A 23,114-nucleotide genomic window follows, 5' to 3' on the forward strand; every position below is an offset into this window, starting at 1 on the left:
CCGAAACAGAGAGGTTTAAAACGAACATTTATTATCTCACAGTTTCTATGGTTCAAAAATCCAGGAACAGTTTAGCTGGGTAGTTTTGGCATAAGCTGTAGTCAGCGTTTTGGCTCCACTGAAGCTCTACTGGGCTTTACTGGGGCTGGAGAATTGCTTCCAAGCTCACGTACATGGTTGTTGGCAAATCTCAATTCCTTGCTGCATGGGCCTCTCCATAGGGTTGCTCAACATGGCAGCTGGCTTTCCCCAAAGCAAATAATCCAAGAGAGAAAGAGAAGGAGGAGAGCCCAAGATGGAAGTCATAATGCCTTTTATAACCTAATCTATAATGACATACCATTCCTGTTGGCCACACAGACCAGGCCTGATACAGTGTGAGAAGGGACTACATAAAGTGTGAATGCCAGGAGGTGGGGACTAATGGGTGCCATCTTGCAGGCTGGCTGCCACAGTTGCACACCTAGTTAGTTGCATCAGCAAGAGTCAAACTCAAGTCTGTCTGACCCCAGAGACTGTACTCTTAACTACTACTATGATAAGTAACAAAGGAAATATTTCTTTAGGATGACTAATGCTGACTGGGGCATCGGAAAAGGCTGTATTTGACCTGAGTCATGAAGAAACAGTAGGAGTTTTCTATGTGGAGGAGTGGGGAGGGACACCTCAGGCAGGGGACCAGCATGTTCAAAAGCTTGGAGATTTGAAAGTGTGGCATGTTGGAGAATAGGAAGTAATTCAGGATGATTAGAATGTAAGGTGCATGGAGGAAGGATAGGAGGGCAGAAAAAAAGTTGCCTGAGATTAAGTGGATAATGGATAACAGTTAAAGGTGGGATGACAGGGTAAGACTGTGTGTTCAGTATTTAGAGTTACTGGTATGTATCTGTCCACCCAAACCCTCACATCCTAGCCATTGAATCTAATCTACACTAACTGTTTTGACTCCCTCCTCCCCTGAGTTCCTAACTTTTTGGTTTTGCCTTGCTTTCTCAATTCTTTTTCCGCCTGTTTCCTAATTGAATGTCCTGAGGTTAGGGAAGATGGAGAAGATAATGAGGCATCAAGCTGGCAGAGGCTGGGCAGAAGGTCCCACCCTCAGGCTGAATTCACTTTTCTTCATTACTACCCATGGGCATATTTCCACATCTTCCTCTCCTTACTTCCAACCCTCTTTCCAGTTTTTGGCATTTGGAGCATCACATCCTTTTTAGGTGAACTTACCTGCTCCTAGCTGGGCATCAGGCCAGGTTGCTACTCTCACTTCTCATTATGTACTGCTTTTCAGCAGCATAGAGCAGAATGAGAAATTGAAAGCAAAATGAATTTCTACCATTTCAGATAAGTTTATAATCCTCCTAGTAAAATATGAAGAAATATGGAGTGTGAAAGACTTAATACTCAAAGCCAGAATCTGGGTCAGAAATGAAACAGTTTCACATCTGTATATGAATGCTGTAGGTAAAGTAATAATGGGGGAAGGTGCTTATACAAAAAAAAGAAAAAAAAAAAAAAAAAAAAAAAGAAGAAGAAGAAGGAAAGAAAAGCCTTGCCTGGAGCAGTAAGAGGGAGGAAAACCCAACCAGTTAATTTCCAGTTCTGGCTGTACTCTTTTATTCTTGCCACCACCCCCACTGCTGCTACAGGATTTGGGAGTTAGGGGAAATAGTCTCTGAGGAGAGTAAACTCTCCTTTAAGTTACTCTTACATGGAAAATGTGGAGTCTTTCTAAATCAGGGATTCTCAAACCCATGTGTGGAGATTTCAATGGACCCTACAAGAAGATTTCAGGTTAAAGTGTCTTGTGTTGAAGTAGGAAACCTCTACATGCATAAAGAGACACCCTAAGTAGTAAATTTGGAGTCATTCAACCAGTATGTTTTTAAGATCGTAGCAGTTGTTAAAATTTTCTTTCTGCTTGGTAAGTAGTATTAAGTTACTGAGACCACAAGGATAATAATGTCATCTTTTGGGTGGCTGCAGAGGTGGGAACAGAGCCTGGAGTGGATGTTGAAAGCCTTTGAACTAGAGGGTGCTGGCATCAGAGGGTGGTGACATAGATAGTATCTCACTGCTGCTCCATAGTGGCTCAGTATTGGGACAGTGTTGTTAATAGAGATAAGGTGCAACTGTCCAGGTCCAGGCCATGTGAGAAGTGCTGGTGTCCAGTGTACTGTGTGTGGGTGGTCATGCATGGGCAGGTTCCAGCCACCCTTGCTGGCTGCAACAAAGCTTTCAGCACCAGGGAGGGACCTAGTGACTATCAGTTTAATGTCAAATTGATAGAAGAATTTGTATATTCCTGAGTTAAACCATGGCTCAAACTAGGGCATCCTGTGGTTAGTGACAACTGCATCATATAGGAGATCACACCACAATTTCTAAACATCAACAAATGATTTGGGAAGTACTAGGATTATTTACAGTACAATTTATATTACTTTGTAAGCAGTTTTGATACAATTTATTTAAAGAATAAAAGGAAATTGTTTAAAATTTTGATACATGTATTGATGTATATGTTAATTTATATTTCTTTCTGGTTTGCATTAATATCACTCCTGGAGATACTGAAGTCTTTTAAGAGAGATCTGTTACATAGTCCTCTCATAAAGTTCTGTCTGAAAGGCCTCCTACAAAACTACTGAGAGCTGTAAGGAGTGGAAAGAACAGAGAGATATGTATAATGAAGCCAGTAGAATAGGCTGGTAAGGTAGCAATGCAGGCCCATTATTGGAAATATTCTGAAAACTTCCAGGACTTTAACATACAAATTTAGTTCATTTCAATTGTATGTTTGATGTGTTGTCAGGCACTTTAATCCCTTTAGCTAGTGTCTTTAGCTCTCACTTCACAGAGGGAGGTTTGTGGAGGGTTGGTTTGTGGGGGGATGCTTTTTTTTTTTTTGCCTTTTTTTACCTTCTGCTAAGAGGCCCAAGAAATTAGCTACACCATTTTTGCTTGATTCCATGAACTGTCAAATTGATACCCTACAGATCGATACGGTGTTAGTTAGTAGGATCCTGCTGAAGTCAGTGAGATCTCAGGATACTCTTTGTCTTATATTAAAGCCATAGAACCTGTGAGAGTCTTAATCCCACCTCTAGAAGTATTCTCCACTTGAAGTTACCATTCAGCTGAATTTCAGTTGGGGCACATTATGTGGAGAGGAGCCACTTTGCTAAGCCCTTTTGCCTTGCTTATTTTCTCTTCTATTTTTGTTTTCTTTGCCTTATTCTTTTCATGTCAGAACAGTTTCAAGAGAAAAAAGCCTCTCTCATTTGCCTCAATCTAGCAGGTTATGCGTATCTAGTTTCTAAGAACTTGACCACTTAGTTCTTGTAAGACTTAAGTGTAGGATGTTTACTTGGTATGCAGTCAGTATTTGTGAAATGAATGAATGAAGAGATAGGTCTGACTTCTGAAACTTTTGGTTTATATGATGAGCCTGGAGCTTCAGAGCAGTACAGTCCAGCCTTGGGCCTCTGTGCCCCCACCCTCAATCTACTTTCTGTCTCTCTCTGTTTGCCTATTTTGGACATTTTTATAAATGAAATACATATGATCTTTTGTGACTGACTTTTTTTTTTTTTACTTATGTTTTCATCCATCTTGTATGATTTATATTTTATTTATGGATGTACAACATCATTTCATTTATCCATTCATCATTTGATAGACATTTGGGTTGTTTATACCTTTAGCTGTTATGAATAATGCTGCTATGAACCTTCATGTACAAGCTTTTGTGTGGATGTATGTTTCATTTTTCTTGTGTATATACCTAGTAGTAGAATTTGTGGGCCATATGGTAACTCTATGTTTAACATTTTGAGAAACTTTTAAACTATTTTCCAAAGTGGTGATACCATTTGACATTTCCACCAACAAGGTATGAGGGCTCCAACTTCTCTATATCCTCACTACTGCCAAGGTTTTTGTTTTTGCTTGGACTTTTTCCCTCTTTGGCAAAAGTAGAAGGAACATTAACTTAATTTAAGAAATGACAGTGTAAAACCTTGAGTACTTAGATTCTTGGTTCACAGATTTACATACTAGTTCTCTCCATATTAATTCTCTCATGTTCTGCCTGTTGGTTTCTAGACCCCCATTGCCAAGGACTTACTAACAGGATTTCAGTAGGATGAGTGGTTTGATGAGTTTTAACAAATGTATACATCCCTGTAACAACTATTCTAATCAAGATATAAAACATTTCTATCTTTCAGAAGTCCCTTTGTGCCCTTTTCTAGATTTAAAACATTTTTTTAAATGAATTTGTTTTAAATGGTGTTTTTTTTTTTAAGCTATAAAAGTAAAATATACTTGTAGAAAATTTGGTGAAAATAGAAAAAGAGAAAGAATAGAATTCACTTACAATCCTACATTGAAGCAACCACCATTAACATGAAAACTTAATCTGTTTTCTATGCATTTGAATATAGTTGTAACCATTATATATTTAATTGTATACAATTTTGCATGCTGTTTTTTCATTTACCATTATAACAGAAATATCTGTGTTGTGAAAAATTCTCCATGAATGTGCTTTTAAAGAGCTTCATGAGATTTCATTATATGTATGTGTAATAGTTTGCGTGGGCTGCCATAACAAAAAAACCACAGATCGGGTAGCTTAAACAACAGAAATTTATTCCTCACAGCTCTGGAGGTTGGAAGTCGAAGATCAAGGTGCCAGAACCTTTGGTTTCTACAGAGGCCTGTCTCCTTGGCTTATAGATGGCCCTCTTCTTATAAGGAAGTTAGTTCTAGCAGATTATTAGAGCCCCAGCCTTTGACGTCATTTAACTTTACCTCCTTAAAGGCCTTTTCTCCAAATTCAGTCACATTGGGGTTAGGATATCCACGTATGAATTTTGGAGGAACACAGTACATAACATTATGTAATGATTTACTTACTCTTCTTTCAGTGTTGGACATTCTTTTCACAGTTATTTCCAGTTTTCTTTTACTCTGAATAAGATTATGTTGAACATCTTTTTGCATAAAGCATTTTTTTTTCCATTCTGGATTAAAGCTGAATTTTCTGGAGTGGCATTAGTGGATCAAAGGATATAAACATTATTAAGACTATTCATGGAGATTGCCAAATTGTCTACTAAAAGGGCTCTGTACCAATTATACTTCCTCTGATAATATATGAGTGGCTATTTTGCTGTACTTTTGTCAGCATTAAAATCTATTAATTTGATATGCAAAAGCAGGATCTTTTTTTTTTTTAAGGGTGGTATTTTTCATTTATTTAATTTATTTTGGGGGAGAGGGTAGGCTTATTTATTTATTTATTTTTATGTAACGGCAGTATTGGGGGATCAAACCCATGACCTTGTGCATGCTAGGCATGCACTTTACCACTGAGCTATACTCTTCCCCCAGGATCTTGTTTTAATATGACTTTTTTAGGTGAAGTTGAACATTGTTGGAAAATGTTAACTTTCCATATTTCCCCTTTATTGGGGGACGGGAGAATTTGTTGACCATTTCCTTTGCCCATCTTTCTTATTAGGAGCATTAGTTTTTCTTATCAATTTGTATAAATTTATATATATTAAGCATAGTAACCCTTTCATGTCATTTGTTGCAAATGTAATTTCCTGTATTGTTTGACTCTTAGTTTTAATCATTATAATTTTTGTAATCAAACAAGAGGTTTTCATTTTTAGGAAGTAAATTTTATCAATATTTTCCTTTATACTTTCATCCATAGCTTTTTTTTTAAACTATTTTTAAAAATTGAGTTATAGTCTGTTTACAATGTTGTGTCAATTTCCAGTGTGAAGCGCAAATTTTCAGTTATACGTGAATATATATATATTCATTGTTGCATTCTTTTTCACTGTGAGCTACCACAAGATCTGGTATATATTTCCCTGTGCTATACAGTATAATCTTGTTTATCTATTCTACATATGCCTGTCAGTGTCTACAAATTTCGAACTCCCAGTCTGTCCCTTCCCATCCCCCTCCCCTCTGGCAACCACAAGTTTGTATTCTATGTCTATGAGTCTGTTTCTGTTTTGTATTTATGTTCATTTGTCTTTTTCTTTCTTTCTTTCTTTCTTTCTTTGGATTCCACATATGAGTGATCTCATATGGTATTTTTCTTTCTTTTTCTGGCTTACTTCACTTAGAATGACATTCTCCAGGGACATCCATGTTGCTGCAAATGGCATTATGTTGTCATTTTTATGGCTGAATAGTATTCCATTGTATAAATATACCATATCTTTATCCAGTCATCTGTCAATGGACATTTAGGCTGTTTCCATGTCCTGGCTATTGTAAATAGTGCTGCTATGAACATTGGAGTGCAGGTGTTTTTTTGAAGAAGGATTTCTTCTGGATATATGCCCAGGAGTGGAATTACTGGGTCATATGGTAAGTCTGTTCCTAGTCTTTTGAGTAATCTCTATACTGCTTTCCACAGTGGCTGCTCCAAACTGCATTCCCACCCTTTTCTCCACAGCCTCTCCAGCATTTGTCATTTGTGGACTTTTGAATGATGGCCATTCTGACTGGTGTGAGGTGATACCTCATCATAGTTTTGATTTGCATTTCTCTGATAATTAGTGATATTGAACATTTTTTCATGTGCCTATTGATCATTTGTATTTTTTCCTTGGAGAATTGCTTGTTTAGGTCTTCTGACCCTTTTTGGATTGGATTGTTTGTTTTTTTCCTGCTACATCGTATGAGCTGCTAATATATTCTGGAGATCAAGCCTTTGTCAGTTTCATCTTTTGCAAAAATTTTCTCCCATTCCGTAGGTTGTCGTTTTGTTTTGCTTATGGTTTCCTTTGCTGTGCAGAAGTTTGTAAGTTTAATTAGGTCCCATTTGTTTATTCTTGCTTTTATTTCTATTGCTTGGGTAGACTGCCCTAGGAGAACATTTTTGAAATGTATGTGAGATAATGTTTTGCCTGTGTTTTTTCTTCCAGGAGGTTTGTATCTTGTCTTATGTTTAAGTCTTTGATCCATTTTGAGTTTATTTTTGTGTATGGTGTAAGGGAGTGTTCTAGCTTCATTGATTGACATGCTGCTGTCCAGTTTTCCTAACACCATTTGCTGAACATCCATAGCTTTTCAAGCTTTCAAAACCCTACGCCAGTCAGAGATGAAAAAACATTTTGTTGTTAGGTTTATAATGTTTAAAAATGTCTTTCATCTCAATCTCAACCTACTAACCGCTTATTTGGAAATATTCTCAAAAACATATATGTTGTTAGGATGTGAATAATGTTGAATATTCCAATGATCTAGAATAGCACTGTCCAATAGAATTTTTTGTGACTATAGAAAAGTTCTGTATATCTGTGCTGTCCAGTGTGGCAACCACTAGCCCTGTGTGGTTATTGAGTATTTAATAATGTGGTTAGTGAAACAGACTCACAGACATAGAATACAAACTTGTGGTTGCCAGGGGCGGGGGTGAGAAGGGATAGACTTGGAGTTCGAAATTTGTAGATACTGACAGGCATATGTAGAATAGATAAACAAGATTATACGGTACAGCACAGGGAGGTATATACAAGATCTTGTGGTAGCTCACAGCGAAAAAAAATGTGACAATGAATATGTGTATTTTCATGTATAACTGAAAAATTGTGCTCTACACTGGAATTTGACACAACATTGTAAAATGACTGTAACTCAATAAAAAATGTTTAAAAAAATAATGTGGTTAGTGCAACTGAGGAACTGAATTTTTAATTTAACTTTTAATGTAAATAAAATTTAGATTTAAATTTTAAATAAATTTTAAATCTAAATTTTATTTGAAATTTAATTCATATTAAAAACAAATTTAAATAGATCTAAAGACTTAAGTTCTTTAATTTTGTGTTTTCTCATCATATGTTTGCAGTTTTGAGTGGAGTAGTATAATTTTGGTCCACTGGTGCATCCTTCCTCTCAGGAAAGATACTCAAGGGAATGTTAACAATTGTGTCTAATTGAATATTGATATGTATGTGGTTATAGCTCTCTTTTCCTAATGATAAGGGGAGTTAACACAAGCAGTGTGTGTATGGTGGGGGGAGGTGGGATATATCCACCAGAAAACTGTAGGTCAAAGTTCCTTTATTTTGCATGTGTACAAGTTCATATCCAGCTTCTTCAGTGGCCTTAGCAAAGCTGCCTTGCTAGAGAAGGGGTATTTGGGTTATTCCATTTTTTCTTTTTCTGTTACAGGCGCTGCATTCAGGTAGTACATAAACTACTTTGCTACCAGAAGAAGTGTAGAGTACGTCTGCATTATACCTGGCGGGAACTCTGGTCAGGTAACTTTCTCTTTTGAATTTATCCTCTTACTATATCATTTATGAGCCCCTAGACGTGGGCATAAGGTGAATTTTTTTTTTAAATTTTTTGGTTTGTTTAGGTTGCTCCTATTTTCATTTATACTTTTTGTCATTTCAGCCTTACTCTAATCCAAACCTGGGTATGTCACATATCTTTTCCATACTTTCTCTCTTATTCCTTCTCCTCCCTGTATTTTTTTGTTAGCTGGTAGAATTAAATATTTCTTGAGTTCCAATGATTCTTCCTTTGAGTGAGAGTGAGGTAGGAGGAGTCAGTACAAACTTGGATTCTCCCTTGGCTCCATTTGGTAGCAGCATATGGACTATAGGGAGGCTTCTGTGTGTTTCTTCGGGATGAGTAATCTCAGGAGGAATGTCATAGGGAGAGAGGGTGGGGAGAGGGTGGAGAGATGGGGGAATCCTGTTCTTTGTATTACATCTGGCATTATTACTGTTTACAGACAGTGTCAGTTTTACCAGTCCCCCTGTGCTGCAGACAGAAACAGCAAATTACAGTGTTTACTTTTGCCTTTCTATCCATTTGGTAGCCCAGCAAAGTCACTGTCACCCCTGCAGGCGAGAAGTGGCTCTTCTCTAAGGGTACAATTAATACTGGCTTGCTACCCCTTTCTTTTGTGCAACTAAATTGGAGGTTTCAGGAAAGCAGAGGAGACATGTTCTCTGTGACATCTGCTTGCTGATAAGTCCTGTGGCTTTTGTGACCTGGTGGTACAATAAAGTCTTCTCCAGATGATTATAGTGATGAATCGTTGCCCCACCCTTGAGAGAGCTACTTTGTATTCTGAGCAGAAGAGGGTGTATTAAGTGTCAGAGGCTTTATGAGAAATGGGCCAGTAACCCTGCCCTTTTCCATGGAATTCATCTCACTTGTTGTGACACATGGTTTCCTCCCAACTCAATTTGGCCTTCTAAATTTAGTCCTTCATAATGGGAAGTACAGATACTTAATTAATGGATTAGGAAGTTCTTTGTAGTTACTGCCTATGGTGGTGAAGGGGGAGTGCACAATAACACTAAGTGCCAATAGTGGCATTTTGATATTTTAGGAGAAAACAGTATGATTGTGTGAGAGTTTGAGATGAAGGGAATGTCAGAAATGCTAAAGAGAGATCAAAAGAGATTCAGACTAAAGTTAGTAGAATTTCTTAGGTAGGAACAATTCTTTTTGATATAAAGGACTATTATGGTTATATATGGATAATTATGTGATGATTAGGCTCCAAAATTTTAGAATTAAAGAGAAAACACAAAAATGATGCAAATCTCTGGATATCAGGATAATTGTAGGACTTAAAACAAGTACAAATGGTTGATGTCTATAACTGAGATGAAGTTACACATTGTAATACTGAAGAGTTGGTGGTAGTAGTTGTTTCTACCTGCTTTTGATTCTCTTCTGGTTTTATTTTCTCTTTTATTCTATTCTTCTTCCTTTCTATCCTAGCCATCCCGTGTCTGCCTTTCTTCTATGCTTGTCATCTTCCTCATTGTCCTGTTCCATTGCCTCTTCCATTGCCTCCTACCCTTCACCCTGGTCTGTCTCCCTGGGGCCTAGGGCTTCCTATTAGTCTCTTACCTCTACCTTGTATCCTGTCCTTTATGCTGCTGTTGTCACACATTTTACTTTTACATATGTTATAAATCCCAAAATACATTGCCATCATTTTTGTTTTAAAAGGCAATTATATTTTAAAGTGATACAAAATGCCTTTTATATTTATCTTTCTGAATATTAGCTTTTCCTATTCTGGCTAGAAAATTATGAGGCAGGAGACCATTCTTCATTCTGTGTTGGTCGGTTGACTATTTTTTTGAGTACTTTATGTCATGTTCAGCTCTGTTTATAATTATTTACTATTTTAGGACTGATTGATTTGCTTTCTAAGGCCTTTGATAGTTTTGAGAGGAAGTGTGTATGAGTGTCGTTAGTGAGACTTGGACAGCTGCTTGTTCCTAAGGCATAGGCGTTTGTACTAGAGTTCTCTGCCAAGTGAGGATAGTTCCTTTTCCAATGCAGACTAGGTGAGCCCTCTTGGAACCCTGGCTCCCCATATTCATGGATGGAGTATATACAGTGAGATGCCGAGCAGCAAGTGTTAAGGAAAGCTGCAAAACACTACACTACATCTGATGCATCAGAGCCCATGATAATGTATAATATTACAATCAGTGAATATAAATGTGGCTATGGTGGATCCACCTACTCCTTGGCTGACTACCCCTCATATTTTGGTATGCCCGTATTTTCATTCTTTCTTTGCCTTCTAGACTTACGGATTTGAGGGAGGTGTGTGAAGCTCATCATGGCAAGCATGCTTATGTATATAGATGCTTGCCCATGCTGCAAACGTTAATTGAATTTTACTTACAAATAAGACTGGTAAGATATTTGTTGTTAGCTTGGAAACACAGGAGACCTGGAGTGCCTAGGAAGCGGTCAGCTAGGGTCCAAATGCCATTTGTTATTTGGAATGGGGGTGTTTAGTATCACTGCACTTCTAGTGGTGATTTTTATTCTTATATGTTTGATTATAGTAGCTCTTTGTGATTAGGGAGGTAGCCAGAGGTCCCCCTCCAAATTCCTGTATGGAATTCTCAGGCTTGGTTTTATGGATGAGGAGGAGCCAACTATATTAGTTAGGGTTTAATCCTGCCTGATATGTTGGTTTCACAGACATAAGCTGTGACCTACTCCCTGCTGCCACTGTCTATTTATATGATGCCTGTCACCATGGTATCTGAGTATGTGGGGAAATATATTTAGGCTAACTTCAACTAGAATATGGAAAGGGAGAAATCCTGCCTTTCTCATTGCCTTCTTTTCAGCAGTCACTATTTTTCACCAAGTTATGGAAAGTTCATAGTTCTTCTCTGACCTCTAGGCTACCCAGATCTCCTATTTTGAGTAAAAGATTAGATCTTAAAACTCTTCTCTGATAAAGATAGAAAATTGGGTTTTAGGATAAGATCCTAGTGAAATAGTTCTTTACCTTTGAGATTATAATGAAAGATATGATCCAGGAAAATATCCATTTGCACATATATATTTTGCATATAATTTCAGAGAGTTCATGGACCTTCTGAAGCCCATCCATGATCCCATGTTAAGAATCCCCATATTTTTAGGTTCCACAACCTCCCAATTAATTCTGTCTTCATAGAATATCTTAATACTTGATTAATTTTTTCTTTATTTACTGATTGTGCTACACCCCTCCTAGGAACTTTAGTAATCTCTGAAATTCTTGAGGCTAGAGTCGTGTTGGTCCCTATGTTTTGTTTCCTGTGTCTTCCTACAGAACTTCGGGCTTCTATTTTAGCATATCACATTATTTTGCTATGTTTGCCTATGTCTGTACAATGATTTGTTTAAATATCTATCTTTCCTTTTTAAAAAGTTCCTGGAGGGCAGGGCCTGTGTTTTAATCATTGTTTTAGCCCCAGCACACTGCTTGGCTTATAATAGGGGCTCAGAAAACATTTGAATGAATAAATAAATGGATGAGTGGGTATGTAGAATTTCCAGTAATGATGAATCAACATTCTCTTAAAGCAGCCCAATGTTGTATTTTGACCTCAAATAATAATAATATAATAATAATAATAATAATAATAATAATAGTAGTAGTAGTAGTAGTAGTAGTAGTAGTAGTAGTAGTAGTAGTAGTAATAGTATTAGGAGCTGACTTCATCACCTTTTTGTGTTGTTGATGTGAAAGGGAGTAGTGGGTAATTTCTCTTTCTTTTGTCTTTCTTCCTTACCTACAGATACATGGATTGCTTTTAACCAAGTGAAAATGGAAACTTAGGTGTTTTCTAAGCCATTAACCAAAGAATGAGCAGAATGTGTAGAGAGACACATGTAGTTGTTGGAGAGGAGAATACTTGAACAGAACTTCTTGGAGTCAGCTTCTTTTATTTCTACTGTGGACAGAAGGAGTATTGGGGAGGCAGCCTGCCTTTAAATAGAGTAGCTGTCTACAGTCTGAAAACAAGGGTCGATTTAAAGGCAGATTTATATTGGCATTTTATATTTGACATTTATCTATGGATCACAGTTCTTACTCTTTCACTTTGCCATACCCCTCGGTGATAAGTCATTGTTTTTATCACCATTTGTTGGAAAATGGAGTTGAGGTATAGAAGGATAAGTGAGTTGCTAAGGATCATGGAACCAGACACTAAACAGAGTCATGATCAGAACTTAGAGTTCCTGACTCCTATGCTCAGACACAGATCACTAGGCAACGTTTGCCTTCCTGCAGGAAGAGGCCCCTAAAGCCCCCAAAACAATCTGTTCAGCTTCTCTGTGTTAAATAGCATCCAAAGCATTCACAGCTTTCTGAAAAAGAGAGAAATTGTACATGGCCTGACCTTTTAGATACCTACTGGGAAAAATAGAAAACCCACAGAGTGTGACAGCTTTCTGGATCCAGCTGGGTCTCTCATCACTGACAGAAGCCTATGACTTCATGGTTAGGTACACCTTGAGACTGGGAATTGAGAGTCTTTCATTGGGAGCTTGTTACACTATAGGTGTTGTCATAAAGGACTGAAAATTTTCAAAAGAAAGACTGACTTGAGTCGTAGATTTATTTGGCAGTTCTTGTATCGGTATAGCTTTGACGGTTTAGCAGTCCCTCCTGATTTGGGGAAACTGTCTTTTGAATTTTTAATTGTCTGCTTCTTTTAGTTTAGTTTCTTTTTTGAACTTTTTATTTTGATATAATTACAGACTCACAGGAAGTTGCAAAAATAGTACTGAGAGTTCTTGTACCCTTCACCCAGCTTCTGCCAATGATAACATCTTATATAACTCTACAATATCACTTTTAGTTTTGAAGAGGGTATATCCAGGTGGGAAAGAACATAGCAGTAAACAGCTAGAGTATATGGGAAGAGGAATTTTGGCAGCTGCTATTGCTGTTTTGTTCTTAAAATTGCTTCTTAAATTGTTCTTCCTCTTTTCCCCAAATTTTCTCTGATTTAGGGGAATATGTTACACGATGTATTCTAGGCTTGATGTGCCTAATTAAGACTGCTCTAGCTTCCATGTGCAAGAAGATGGAGGCTTCTGTGGACAATCAGTTCCTCTCAAAGTTAGAATGTTCTGATATACAGGCATTAGAAGGTATTTCTCTCTTTTCATAATTTTGTTATGAAAGATTTTGTACAGCAGTGTACAAAGCTCCAAGACTGAAAAAGAATGCTAGGAAACTTTTTTTTTCCTTCAAATCACCACATTTGGCTAAATCCAGAATTTATACTATTTTGAGTCTTTCTCTTGTCCTCATCCCCTCAGAAACTTGGCAGAAGCAAAAGATAAGAATTTCTAACAAGTTAAGCCTGTTAGGAGAAAAAGATTCCTACCTACAAGCCTCTTAAAAGAGTGAGCAATCTCTGTTATTTTCTTTGCACATAAAGTCACTTCCTATCCAGAGAAATGTCAACTCTCATAGGCCCATTAGCATCTTGTCAAGTAAAAGAGGCAGAGGAAGGAGTAGCTGTGCTTTTGTTGCTCTGCCTAACTGGTTGGTTTCATAAAGTATCATCATTCTCTGGATCTCTAGTGAGCGGGACAGGTCTGTTACTGGTTTTCTCTCATTTTGTCAGAAAGTAAAGTTCTTGGTTCTACCTCAGATGGCTCCACTGAGACATGGTTTCATTGACTTAGATTTCTTAAACGGTGACTTTGACTATCTTTCAGTTGAGCAATGTTGGAAAAATAAGGAAGTGGTATAGGGCCCGAGAAGGCAGTGGCTTCTGAGCTTGCTTAGTTAGAGGCAGCTACATAAGAATGAGGTGTATGGGATCTTGCATTTCTCAGTCTAAGTTCCATATGGGAACTTTCACATAAAAGCTCATTTTCATGATAAAGAAGAGGGTGGGTGGTAACTGTGAGGATTGCAGTGTCCTCAAGAAAATGGGGAATTGGAGACAGTTGAGAATCTTATTTTCTCTTTAGCAGGTATACTTCAACAGCAAGGAAAATTGTAAGACAAAACCTAACTTCCATTTAAAGAAAGGATTTGTTCTTTTTTCCAGGTCATCTAGAGGAGTGTGGCACCTTTAGACAGTGCAACCTGTTGACATACTGACTTTTTATTGTGTTAAAATACACATAACAACACATGTGGTTACCGTCTTAACCATTTTTTAATATATGTTCAGTGGTACGAAATGCATTCATACGGTAATGCAGCCGTCACCACCATCATTTCCCAAAACTCTTGTCATCTTGTAAAACTGAAACTCTTCTCCCTTTCCCCCAGTCCCTGACAACCACCATTCTGCCTTCTGTCTTTTATGATTTTGACTACTCTAAGTACCGCATGTAAATGGAATCATACAGTATTTCTTTTTCTGTGTGACTGGTTTATTTCACTTATAATGTCCTCAAGGTTTAAGAAATGAGATTCTCCCCCTTCCTGCAGAGTTTGCTGTTTCTTTTTTTTTGTTGTTGTTGTTATTTTTGATTACAGATTGTAGACTGTCTTTGTGCTAGTGATCAGCCTAAGGTGTAAACTTAATGTCTTTTTAAAGGTCTCCTCTGAGACTTTTTTTGGGCATGCACAGTCATTCTCTAATTTCCTCTGTATATGCAGTTGTTTTCGAATGTCCTAGTCTTTAATGTCTGGCTCCTGAAAGGGGAAAAGTAAAAAATGAAGGTGGGGAACAAGGGGGGCACTGGCCCTTTAAATCTGGAGTCACTGTCTGAAGGGGAAGGGCTTACAACAATGACGGGAGGTATAACAAAATGGCTGCCCATCTCTTTGCATCTCTATGTTCAGAAGCAGCAAATCAGTGATTAGAGCACAGGTCCCCATATTTGGAAGACAGGGTCCTTTTTGCCCACACTAGCCCCTGTAAGCTGCTCCAGAAACAGGTGTACAGCAGCTTGCCACATGGCTGGGGGGTGGGGAATGGGTAGCTGCTAATGTGCTAAGAGTTGAAATTGACCAAAATGAACCAAATTTACCGTCTGCTGGAAGTTGCAAACCTTCGTTGGAGTCCAGAGTTCTAAAATAGTTACATCAGACAGATTCTGCCAGTGCAGTTACTGTCTAGGAGGGGCCAGAGATCCTGGTGCTTCACAGTCTTCCCGGAATCCTCCCACTAGATGTACTGACTTTTGTGCTCTGTTCACCTGGAGAGGCTCATAGCACATAGCCAAACCATTTCATTTTCTTGTTTGACTCATTGGCCTCTGTTTCAGTGAGGTGCTTGTGTTTGCCATCAGATACCTGTATTCTGAGAAGCCATCTAGTGTATTTTAAAATTATTCTGCTGGTAAGTGTTGGTTTCTAAGTCCTTCCTGTGCCACTTTGCTGATTGACAGTGAGTCTGCTGATTGCTGGCAGTGTCCCTGGGTAATTGGTGATTTTGTCCAGAGATGCTAGAATTGGCTAGAGTTTATAGTGCCTCTGGGGTTTTGGAGGCATTGGCTTGTTACACTAGTGCTATTTCTAGCCTGCCCTTTGAGTTCTTCTACCTCTTTCCTGTGCAAGTGAGGTGCTAAGTTTTTCTATTCTATCAGTCACTTTGAAATTATTCACTTCCCCTAATGAGTGGATTTTGACTTGGAATCTCTGGCATCTCATCCTCGCTCCATGCCAGGCCACAAAATAGTGCCTGGCTGAGTCTTGCCTTTGCTTTGTCTCTCTTCCTCTCCATAGCATGTAAAAGCTGTTTAAACAGACAGCTCTCTCTGACCTGATTCTTCAGAGACATTTATTTGTGCTCTGCTGGAGGCTCTCTGTCTCCTTCCTGTTTTTAATCTTATTTAAATGTCATTCACTTGGTTTTGTAATTAAACCTCCCCTCTGCTTCTCTGAGGCAGACGCTGAGCTACCACCTAATTGTGTCTTCCCATGGTTGGCTTGTTCCTCTCTGCACCTGGTTTACCTCAGTGTAGGGCACAGGTTTTAGCTCTGGAGAAGTTCCCCTATCCATTATTCATCTTACTTTCCTACATGGCAACACAATTTGCTGCTTGCTACCTTCTTTTCTTCCCTTTGAATTCAAAGCAGGTTAGAAAAAAGTCTGAGAAAGTCCTCATTGTGTGAGTTACACTAATGCTAGGAACAGCTCTGCAAACAAGGTTCCTTGTGGAGTGAGGCGCGGCAGCGGAGGGGGCCTGTGTAAGGTGGCAGAATTCTCAGGTGGATAGTTCTGAACGCTTCCCATTTGAAAAACAGATTGACTGCTTCTGCCTCTGGGAATTCACTTGGGGCTCAGGGAACAATCAAGGTGTCCATTCCTGGCTCAGCTTCCCAGAACCTGCACACTATCTTCTATTCTACCTATGTCTGCATACAGAAAAGTCAGAACTTCTGTATACTGCTGCCATATTTGATGCCCAGGAGTCTCCAAGGAAAAGAGCTAGGGCCAAAGATAAGTAGGAGCCTGACACTTGCCTCTAGTGCAGAGTCAAAAGAGGCAGCAGTTGCAGCCAATTGGTAGTTCCTGAAAAAGAACCCAGAAACTAAGTTTTCAAAGTGCCTGGAAAAAAAGACTTTTCAATGAAGACCTAAGTGTTCATGGAGCACCCACTTCCCTACAAATTAAACATATGGAATGTGTAATTTAATACCTCAAATGTTTCACTGACATAACTTCTCTATTTGTCATTTAGTGCAGGTAGAGACTAGTTGGAGCCAGGTATCTGGAGCCTCATTTAGTAGAAATAGAAAAGATTAGGAGTCAAACCCAGGATCCCCAAGGATTTCCAAGAATATTGTTAGTACAGTTGACCCTTGAACAGTGTGAGTGTTTGGGGTGCTAACATCTCCCCACCCCCTCCATCCCTGTTGAAAATCCGCATGTAACTTTACTATCAGCCCTCCTTATCCACGGTTTCTTATTTGTGGATTCAACCAAACATGGATCGTGTAGTACTGTAGTATGCATTTATTGAAAAGAATCGAAATATAAATGAACCTGCACAGTTCAAATCCATGTTGTTCAAGGGTCAGCTGTACTTCAGTGTGTTGATAGCTTTGATTGTAAAGTTTGATTATTATTTTGAAAACTGCCATAGTATTGTCTTGGAAGCTGTCTGGGGTTTATTTTGAATTTGCATTTCTGCCCAAGAGTCCATGGTTCTCTGATGATTGAGTGTATTTGGCTCCTTTTCTTTTCCCCATCAAAAAGGAAACACCTTTGTATGTTTAGCTCTGTACTCAGTTCTGTGTACCGTGATGTAAATTTCAGCTCATCAGTTATGCTGAGGTTACAGAAAGTTGGGATGGAGAGTTTGCAGGGCTCATACTAGTGTCCATGGAAAGAAAAACACTGGTCTCTTGCTTGTTTGTTTTTTTAACTGGTAAAATCATTTTTAAGTGTACAATTCAGTGGCGTTAAGTACATTTATGTTGTTGTACAACTGTCTCTACCTTCCATCTCCAGAACTTTTTAATTTTCTTAAACTGAAACTCTGTATCCATTAAACAGTAACTCTGCATTCTTCCCTCTCCACACCCCTGATAACCACCAATCTATTTTCTGTCTCCACAAATTTGATTTCTCTGGGTACTGCATATAAGTCAAATCATAGAGTATTTGTCTCTTTGTGACTGACTTTTTTCACTTAGCGTAGTGTCTTCATGGTTCATCCATGTTTTAGCTTGTGTCTGAATTTCCTTCCTCTTTCACGCTGAATATTATTCTGTTGTATGTATTTACCATATTTGGTTTACCTATTCATCTGTCAATACATTCTTGTATTCCTTCCACCTTTTGGCTATTGTGAATAATGCTTCTAGGAACGTGACTGTACAAATACTTGAGTTCTTGCTTTCAACCTCTTGTTTTTGAAAGAATGCAGGTTTAAATGTCCTGGGTCAGTAGAGTGAAACCCTGAGATGCTTACAAAAGAGATAGACTTGAACTTACAGGATTTTTCCATTGGTCACTTGGGTATGTGAGGGGCTGATTATTGGTGTTCTGACTAAAGTTATGGTTTTGGGAAGCAAATATAGGTATTGGCCCTAGATAGCTAATTGCTTCACCATCAACAAATGTTTTTTTAATTGAAGTTTAGGAGGAACCAGTACAGTTTCATAGACCTCAGCAGTGGGAGTTCATGGACCTTCCTGTTATGTTGCCCTTAGTGCGGTCTAGCTCCAACTAGCTATGTGGTTTGGATTACTTATTCATTAACCTTTCTGAATTTCAATTTGGTCATCTGTAAATTGGGACAGTAATACCTACTTAATTGGATAGTTAAGAGAATTCAGTGAGAGTGATGTACTTTAACTGCTTTACATAATGCCTGGCATCTAACAGGTACCTAATAAATGTTACCTCCCTTGTCACTTGTGATTGATGTGTTTCTCCCTTTGAAAAGAGATAAATGCAGTGTGGGGGAGGTGATTCCAGTAGTTAAGTGTCTCTTTTTAAGATACCAAGTGGAGGGCAGTAGAAAAGAGGGAAGTTTTGAGATAGTTGTCCCTCTATATCTGTGGTTCCATATCCATGGATTCAATCAACAATGGATCAAAAATATTTGAAAAAAATTCCAGAAAGTTCCAAAGAGCAAAACTTGAATATGCTGCACACCAGCAACTATTTATATAGCATTTACATTGTATTTACAACTATTTACATAGCATTTATATTATATCGGGTATTATAAGTAATCTGGAGGTGATTTAAAGTATACAGGAATATATGTGTAGGTTGTATGCAAATGCTATGCCATTTTATATAAAGGACTTGGACATTTATGGATTTTTGTATCTGTGGGGGGTCCTGCAACTAATCACTTCCCAAGGATAATGAGGGACAACAGTACTTTGTGTGAGCTTCTGGCACAGTTCTTGACTTGGAGCTGTCACTCAGGAAGATACGATGAATTTCTTTATATATTATATCTGTTTCATTGGTGTTTTGGGGCAGCCTACTCCTGAGACTGTGGAGGATGGGGGCTGCTGAGAAGTGTCTATTTAAAGGCCTGGAAGGTCTCAACCACCAAGCTTTCCTCATCTTAAAGGATACTCTGCAATAAGCTGTGCCATTTTGTTACATGGGATGAACAGCAATTGCTCATGTAATGGGCAAAACAATTTATACAGTACTGAGTTTCTATAACATAGGCCCTTTTTCTTTGGAAGCCTCTCATAGGGTTGTGTCTTTAGTGAGGAAGAGCTTGTGTTAGTCTCTTCCCCTCTGCTTCCTTTTAAAAACTATTATTTAAAAATTGGAAACATGGTAAACCAAAGGGTTAAACTAAAGAGAAAATGGAGTATATCCTGCCCCTTTATCTTCACAGTGACTACACATGTATTGTACTTGATACCAAACTCTTACAGACATATGACTAATGAACAATACTATGTTTATACAACCAACCCTTTATCTTTTATAGTTATCTTAACTCTTTCCTCTATGTAATGTTACTTCTGAGACTGTCCTTGGAACAGTTTGGCTGGTCATGTGCCCAGATGGCACCAAGTGGACAAGAGGATTTTCTAAAAATGGGTGTGTATAGAGAGTATCCGTGAGCCAGAAGCCAGCCAGCATGAGCTCTGTGCTACATGTGTGTTGGCACTGAGCTCCTGGGTACCAGTTCTATAAACTCCTTGAACCTGCCCCTGACACAAGGCTTTTCTTTGGCCTGCAGTTAAACCTGGTCTTAGCTTTATACCACAGTAGCCTATGAATAAGCCTGGATATTAACTGTTTATACTCATGTTTTGGTTTTGGTTCTGATTTTGCATAAAGAAAGGGGATCTTAGCTCCCCTTGAAGTCCAGATCCAATCATATTCCATGTTCAGTACATAATTAAAAAGGAGGCAACCCTGAGTGAGGGAAATAGAAACAGTTTTAGTTGACAGGTTTTGTTTGTTTGTTTGTTTGTTTTTAAGATACTAAGAGAGGAAGCAGAAACGGAAAGGGGGAAAGATGTGTGTGAAAGGAGAGAGGTGTGTGAAAGGTGAGATGTGAAGAGAGATGAGAGCGGATATATAGGGCCTGCTGAGGCGGTTTATGCTGAGAAAAGCTACTGGGAGTTTTTTAAGTGATGAGAGTAGAAGAAAAGTAATAGTGAGGTATTAAATACCTGTACTCTAATAAGTAGCTGAGGACCAAGAGAAGAAGGGGACCAAATATATGAAAATAACCTTGGAGCAGCCAAGAAAATTATAAACCAGAGTCTGGAGAAGTGTTTGTGATCGTATAGGCAGCAAGTCTAAGCACACCATTCATAAGTTTCCTTCCCTTGAATATTTGATTCTATCTAGCACCTTTATTTGTTTAATGGTAGAAGGAACATTAAATAGGAGACCAGGTTCTAGTCCCAGCTTAGTCACTAAATAGTTGGGGTGGTGGGGGAAAGGGGATGTTTTCTAATTCCAGAATAAGGGAATTGTATTGAATGATCTCTAAGGTCCTTTCTAGCTCAAAAAATCTATAATCAGGTATGTCGAAGCCTCACAGACTTTGAACTTTCATCACAGCAGGTCAGAGGATAGAAAAAAATGTGTGTAGTAACGTGTATAGCACACTGAACAGTTGATAGAATGAGTACAAAATCAGAGAGATGATGGAGGAAAAAAGCACTGTTTTATGGGATATTTGGGGCATTCCCTCTTGAAGAGGAATTGTGGTCCCTGATGGGTTGTGGCAACCAATTTTAAGGTTGCTTTGTCCATTTTAACTGCCTACTAAATTCCTACTAGAGAATGATGACTTCCAGGTAGGAGAACCTTGGCTTTTTTGGGAAGGTAGGATTGGGGAACCATGCATCTGACCTCAGTTGTCAGGGGCAGAGTGCAGGTTTCTCCTGACACTGAAATCCGAGTATCACAGTGCTGGACTCTCCTTCCCAATACTATGTGGCTCTGCTGATGTCTGTGGCAGTTGGGACACATGCCGCCTCTGGGCCTGAGCCAGAATTACTCTCTTTTTCCCCTCATATTTACCACTTTGTCATCCCCCACTCTGAATCCCAGAGATCAAGACTAGCTCTGGTCCAGCAGAGGAACAATAAATCATTGCTCTCACTTCCTTTTCTCTAGGTTTTCTGCCTCTTAATTACCACATAACCACTGCTGAGGCTGCATCTTTGTGCTGTGTGTGCTGGGGACAAAAGCCCTTGTTGATTGGATGTGTGCAAAAGGAGCTTTGTCTCTGTCTAGCCATTATGTTTTGCAGAGTGCCACATGTGTTACCTATCCTTTTCTCTTGTCTCCTGTGGGTTTATAGGTCTGATTGTCAGGTGATTTATCCATTAACAAGGCTTGTCTAAGCTCTGGGGTTAGGGGGTGGAGTGGGCAGACCTCACTCATTAAGGAGAGAGGTTTGGGCTGGGTAGTCATTTTTATGTGGATTTTAGCTAGTTCTCTTCATTCTCTGAGCTCCTGGTAGGAGCTAAGCAGGTTTTGTGATCCAGAACGGGCTCCCATGGAGCGTTTTTTGGGTCCAGTGCAGTAGATCACTTGTTAACAGACAACATCAAAAGGGCCAGCTGCCTGTCATTTGCCTTTCCATTATGAAACCTCAGAGACCTTGAATCGGGGTGAAGAGTTCATAAACGAGGATGCCTACCTCCTTCATCCTTGACAAGACTTTTTTCTTTTTCTTTTTCTGTTTGAAGGGAAGATTCAGGCTTTAGAAGCAGAATGTAGACAAGCTCTTGTACTTTTCCTTGCCTGCTGTTTCTTTACTGTACCTGTGCTTTTAGAGGATTGAGAGTGAGGGGTGTTGTGTGGCAGGCAGCCAGTGTCTGGAGAGACTTACTCCTACTCATCATTCCCTGCTGTTTAAAATCAAAGCTCACATCTCTTCTCTAAGAGTAGTAAACTTCACACAAAGCTCAGACAGCATGGGAGAATGGACTCCTTTGCTGGCAAAGAAGCAGATACGGTCTTAGAAAAAGAGAGGTCAAGCCTTTTTTTGTGTCTGTGGCAGTAGGGAGGGTTGGGGGGGAGAAGACAAAAGGACCATCAGTTACTTGCAGCTGCTGAACCCCTTCTTTGTAGTTCCTCATCAAGCAGGGGAGATAGGTACAGGGGTAATACTCATGATGGGCATAGAAGCAGAATTTATTTTGTGATCTTGGGTGAAAGAGTGTAAGGTAACTGATAATTTCTTTTATGCTTAATATTTATTTGCAGAAATGTCTTTAAAGCTGCACTGTTGACCTAGGGACTTGGCAGTCAGTGTCTTTACTGAGATTGCTTGGATTTTAGCACTCTCTCCCCTCATTAAGGATTGCCAGGCAGAAAGGGGACCTTTTCAGTAAATGTTGTCACGGTTGAGAGAGGACAGAGCAAGCTGCACTTTTGTTTGAATAGTTCAAACAGTTGAGGGCTTTTTCTTCATGAACTCTTTTCTCATCCAGAGCTGAAGCAGTAGGTTCTACAGTATAATTGGCTCATCTGTTGACCAGTTAGAATTGAAAGATGTCCTTCGTAGCAATGATGTTGGAAATATATACATAGCTAAAACTTGGTGATCTGGGATGCTAGCAGCCTAGAGGGAGAAGGGGACACTCATTTTGACTAGTTAACTGAGCAAATTTGATGGAGAAATTGCCGTACAGGAGTAAACTTGGAACACTCAAGTGTCCATTTTATAGGCAAATTTCTGAGCTTAATTGATATTTAAGAAGAGGCAAAAAGTAGATTTTTAAAAACCTATGGCAGATAAGCAGATATGTGCTTGGGCAGGTTAGTGCTTTCTTCAAATATACCTACTTTTCCTGATTTTAAAAAGTCCTTAGTAGCTGTGATGTACTCATTCTAGCCCTATTTGGCTTTCTATAGAGC

The 23,114-nt window shown here is 38.9% G+C and overlaps 1 protein-coding gene across 2 annotated transcripts in view; it reads left to right on the forward strand.

The window, feature by feature from the left end:
- ARMH3 (armadillo like helical domain containing 3) overlaps nucleotides 1–23,114 on the forward strand; it is a 152,824-nt gene that overhangs the window by 46,584 nt on the left and 83,126 nt on the right. For both annotated transcript variants that reach the window (XR_004323817.1, XM_032491046.1), the window contains exon 20: nucleotides 8,212–8,300. Coding sequence is in view for 1 of the 2 variants with exons in the window: in XM_032491046.1 (XP_032346937.1) it covers nucleotides 8,212–8,300 (89 nt within the window). In the remaining variant the exon portion in view is untranslated. The remainder of the gene's footprint in view (nucleotides 1–8,211; nucleotides 8,301–23,114) is intronic.

The sequence above is a fragment of the Camelus ferus genome, chromosome 11 (genome assembly GCF_009834535.1).
Source record: "Camelus ferus isolate YT-003-E chromosome 11, BCGSAC_Cfer_1.0, whole genome shotgun sequence".
In the NCBI taxonomy this organism is placed as follows: Eukaryota; Metazoa; Chordata; class Mammalia; order Artiodactyla; family Camelidae; genus Camelus; species Camelus ferus.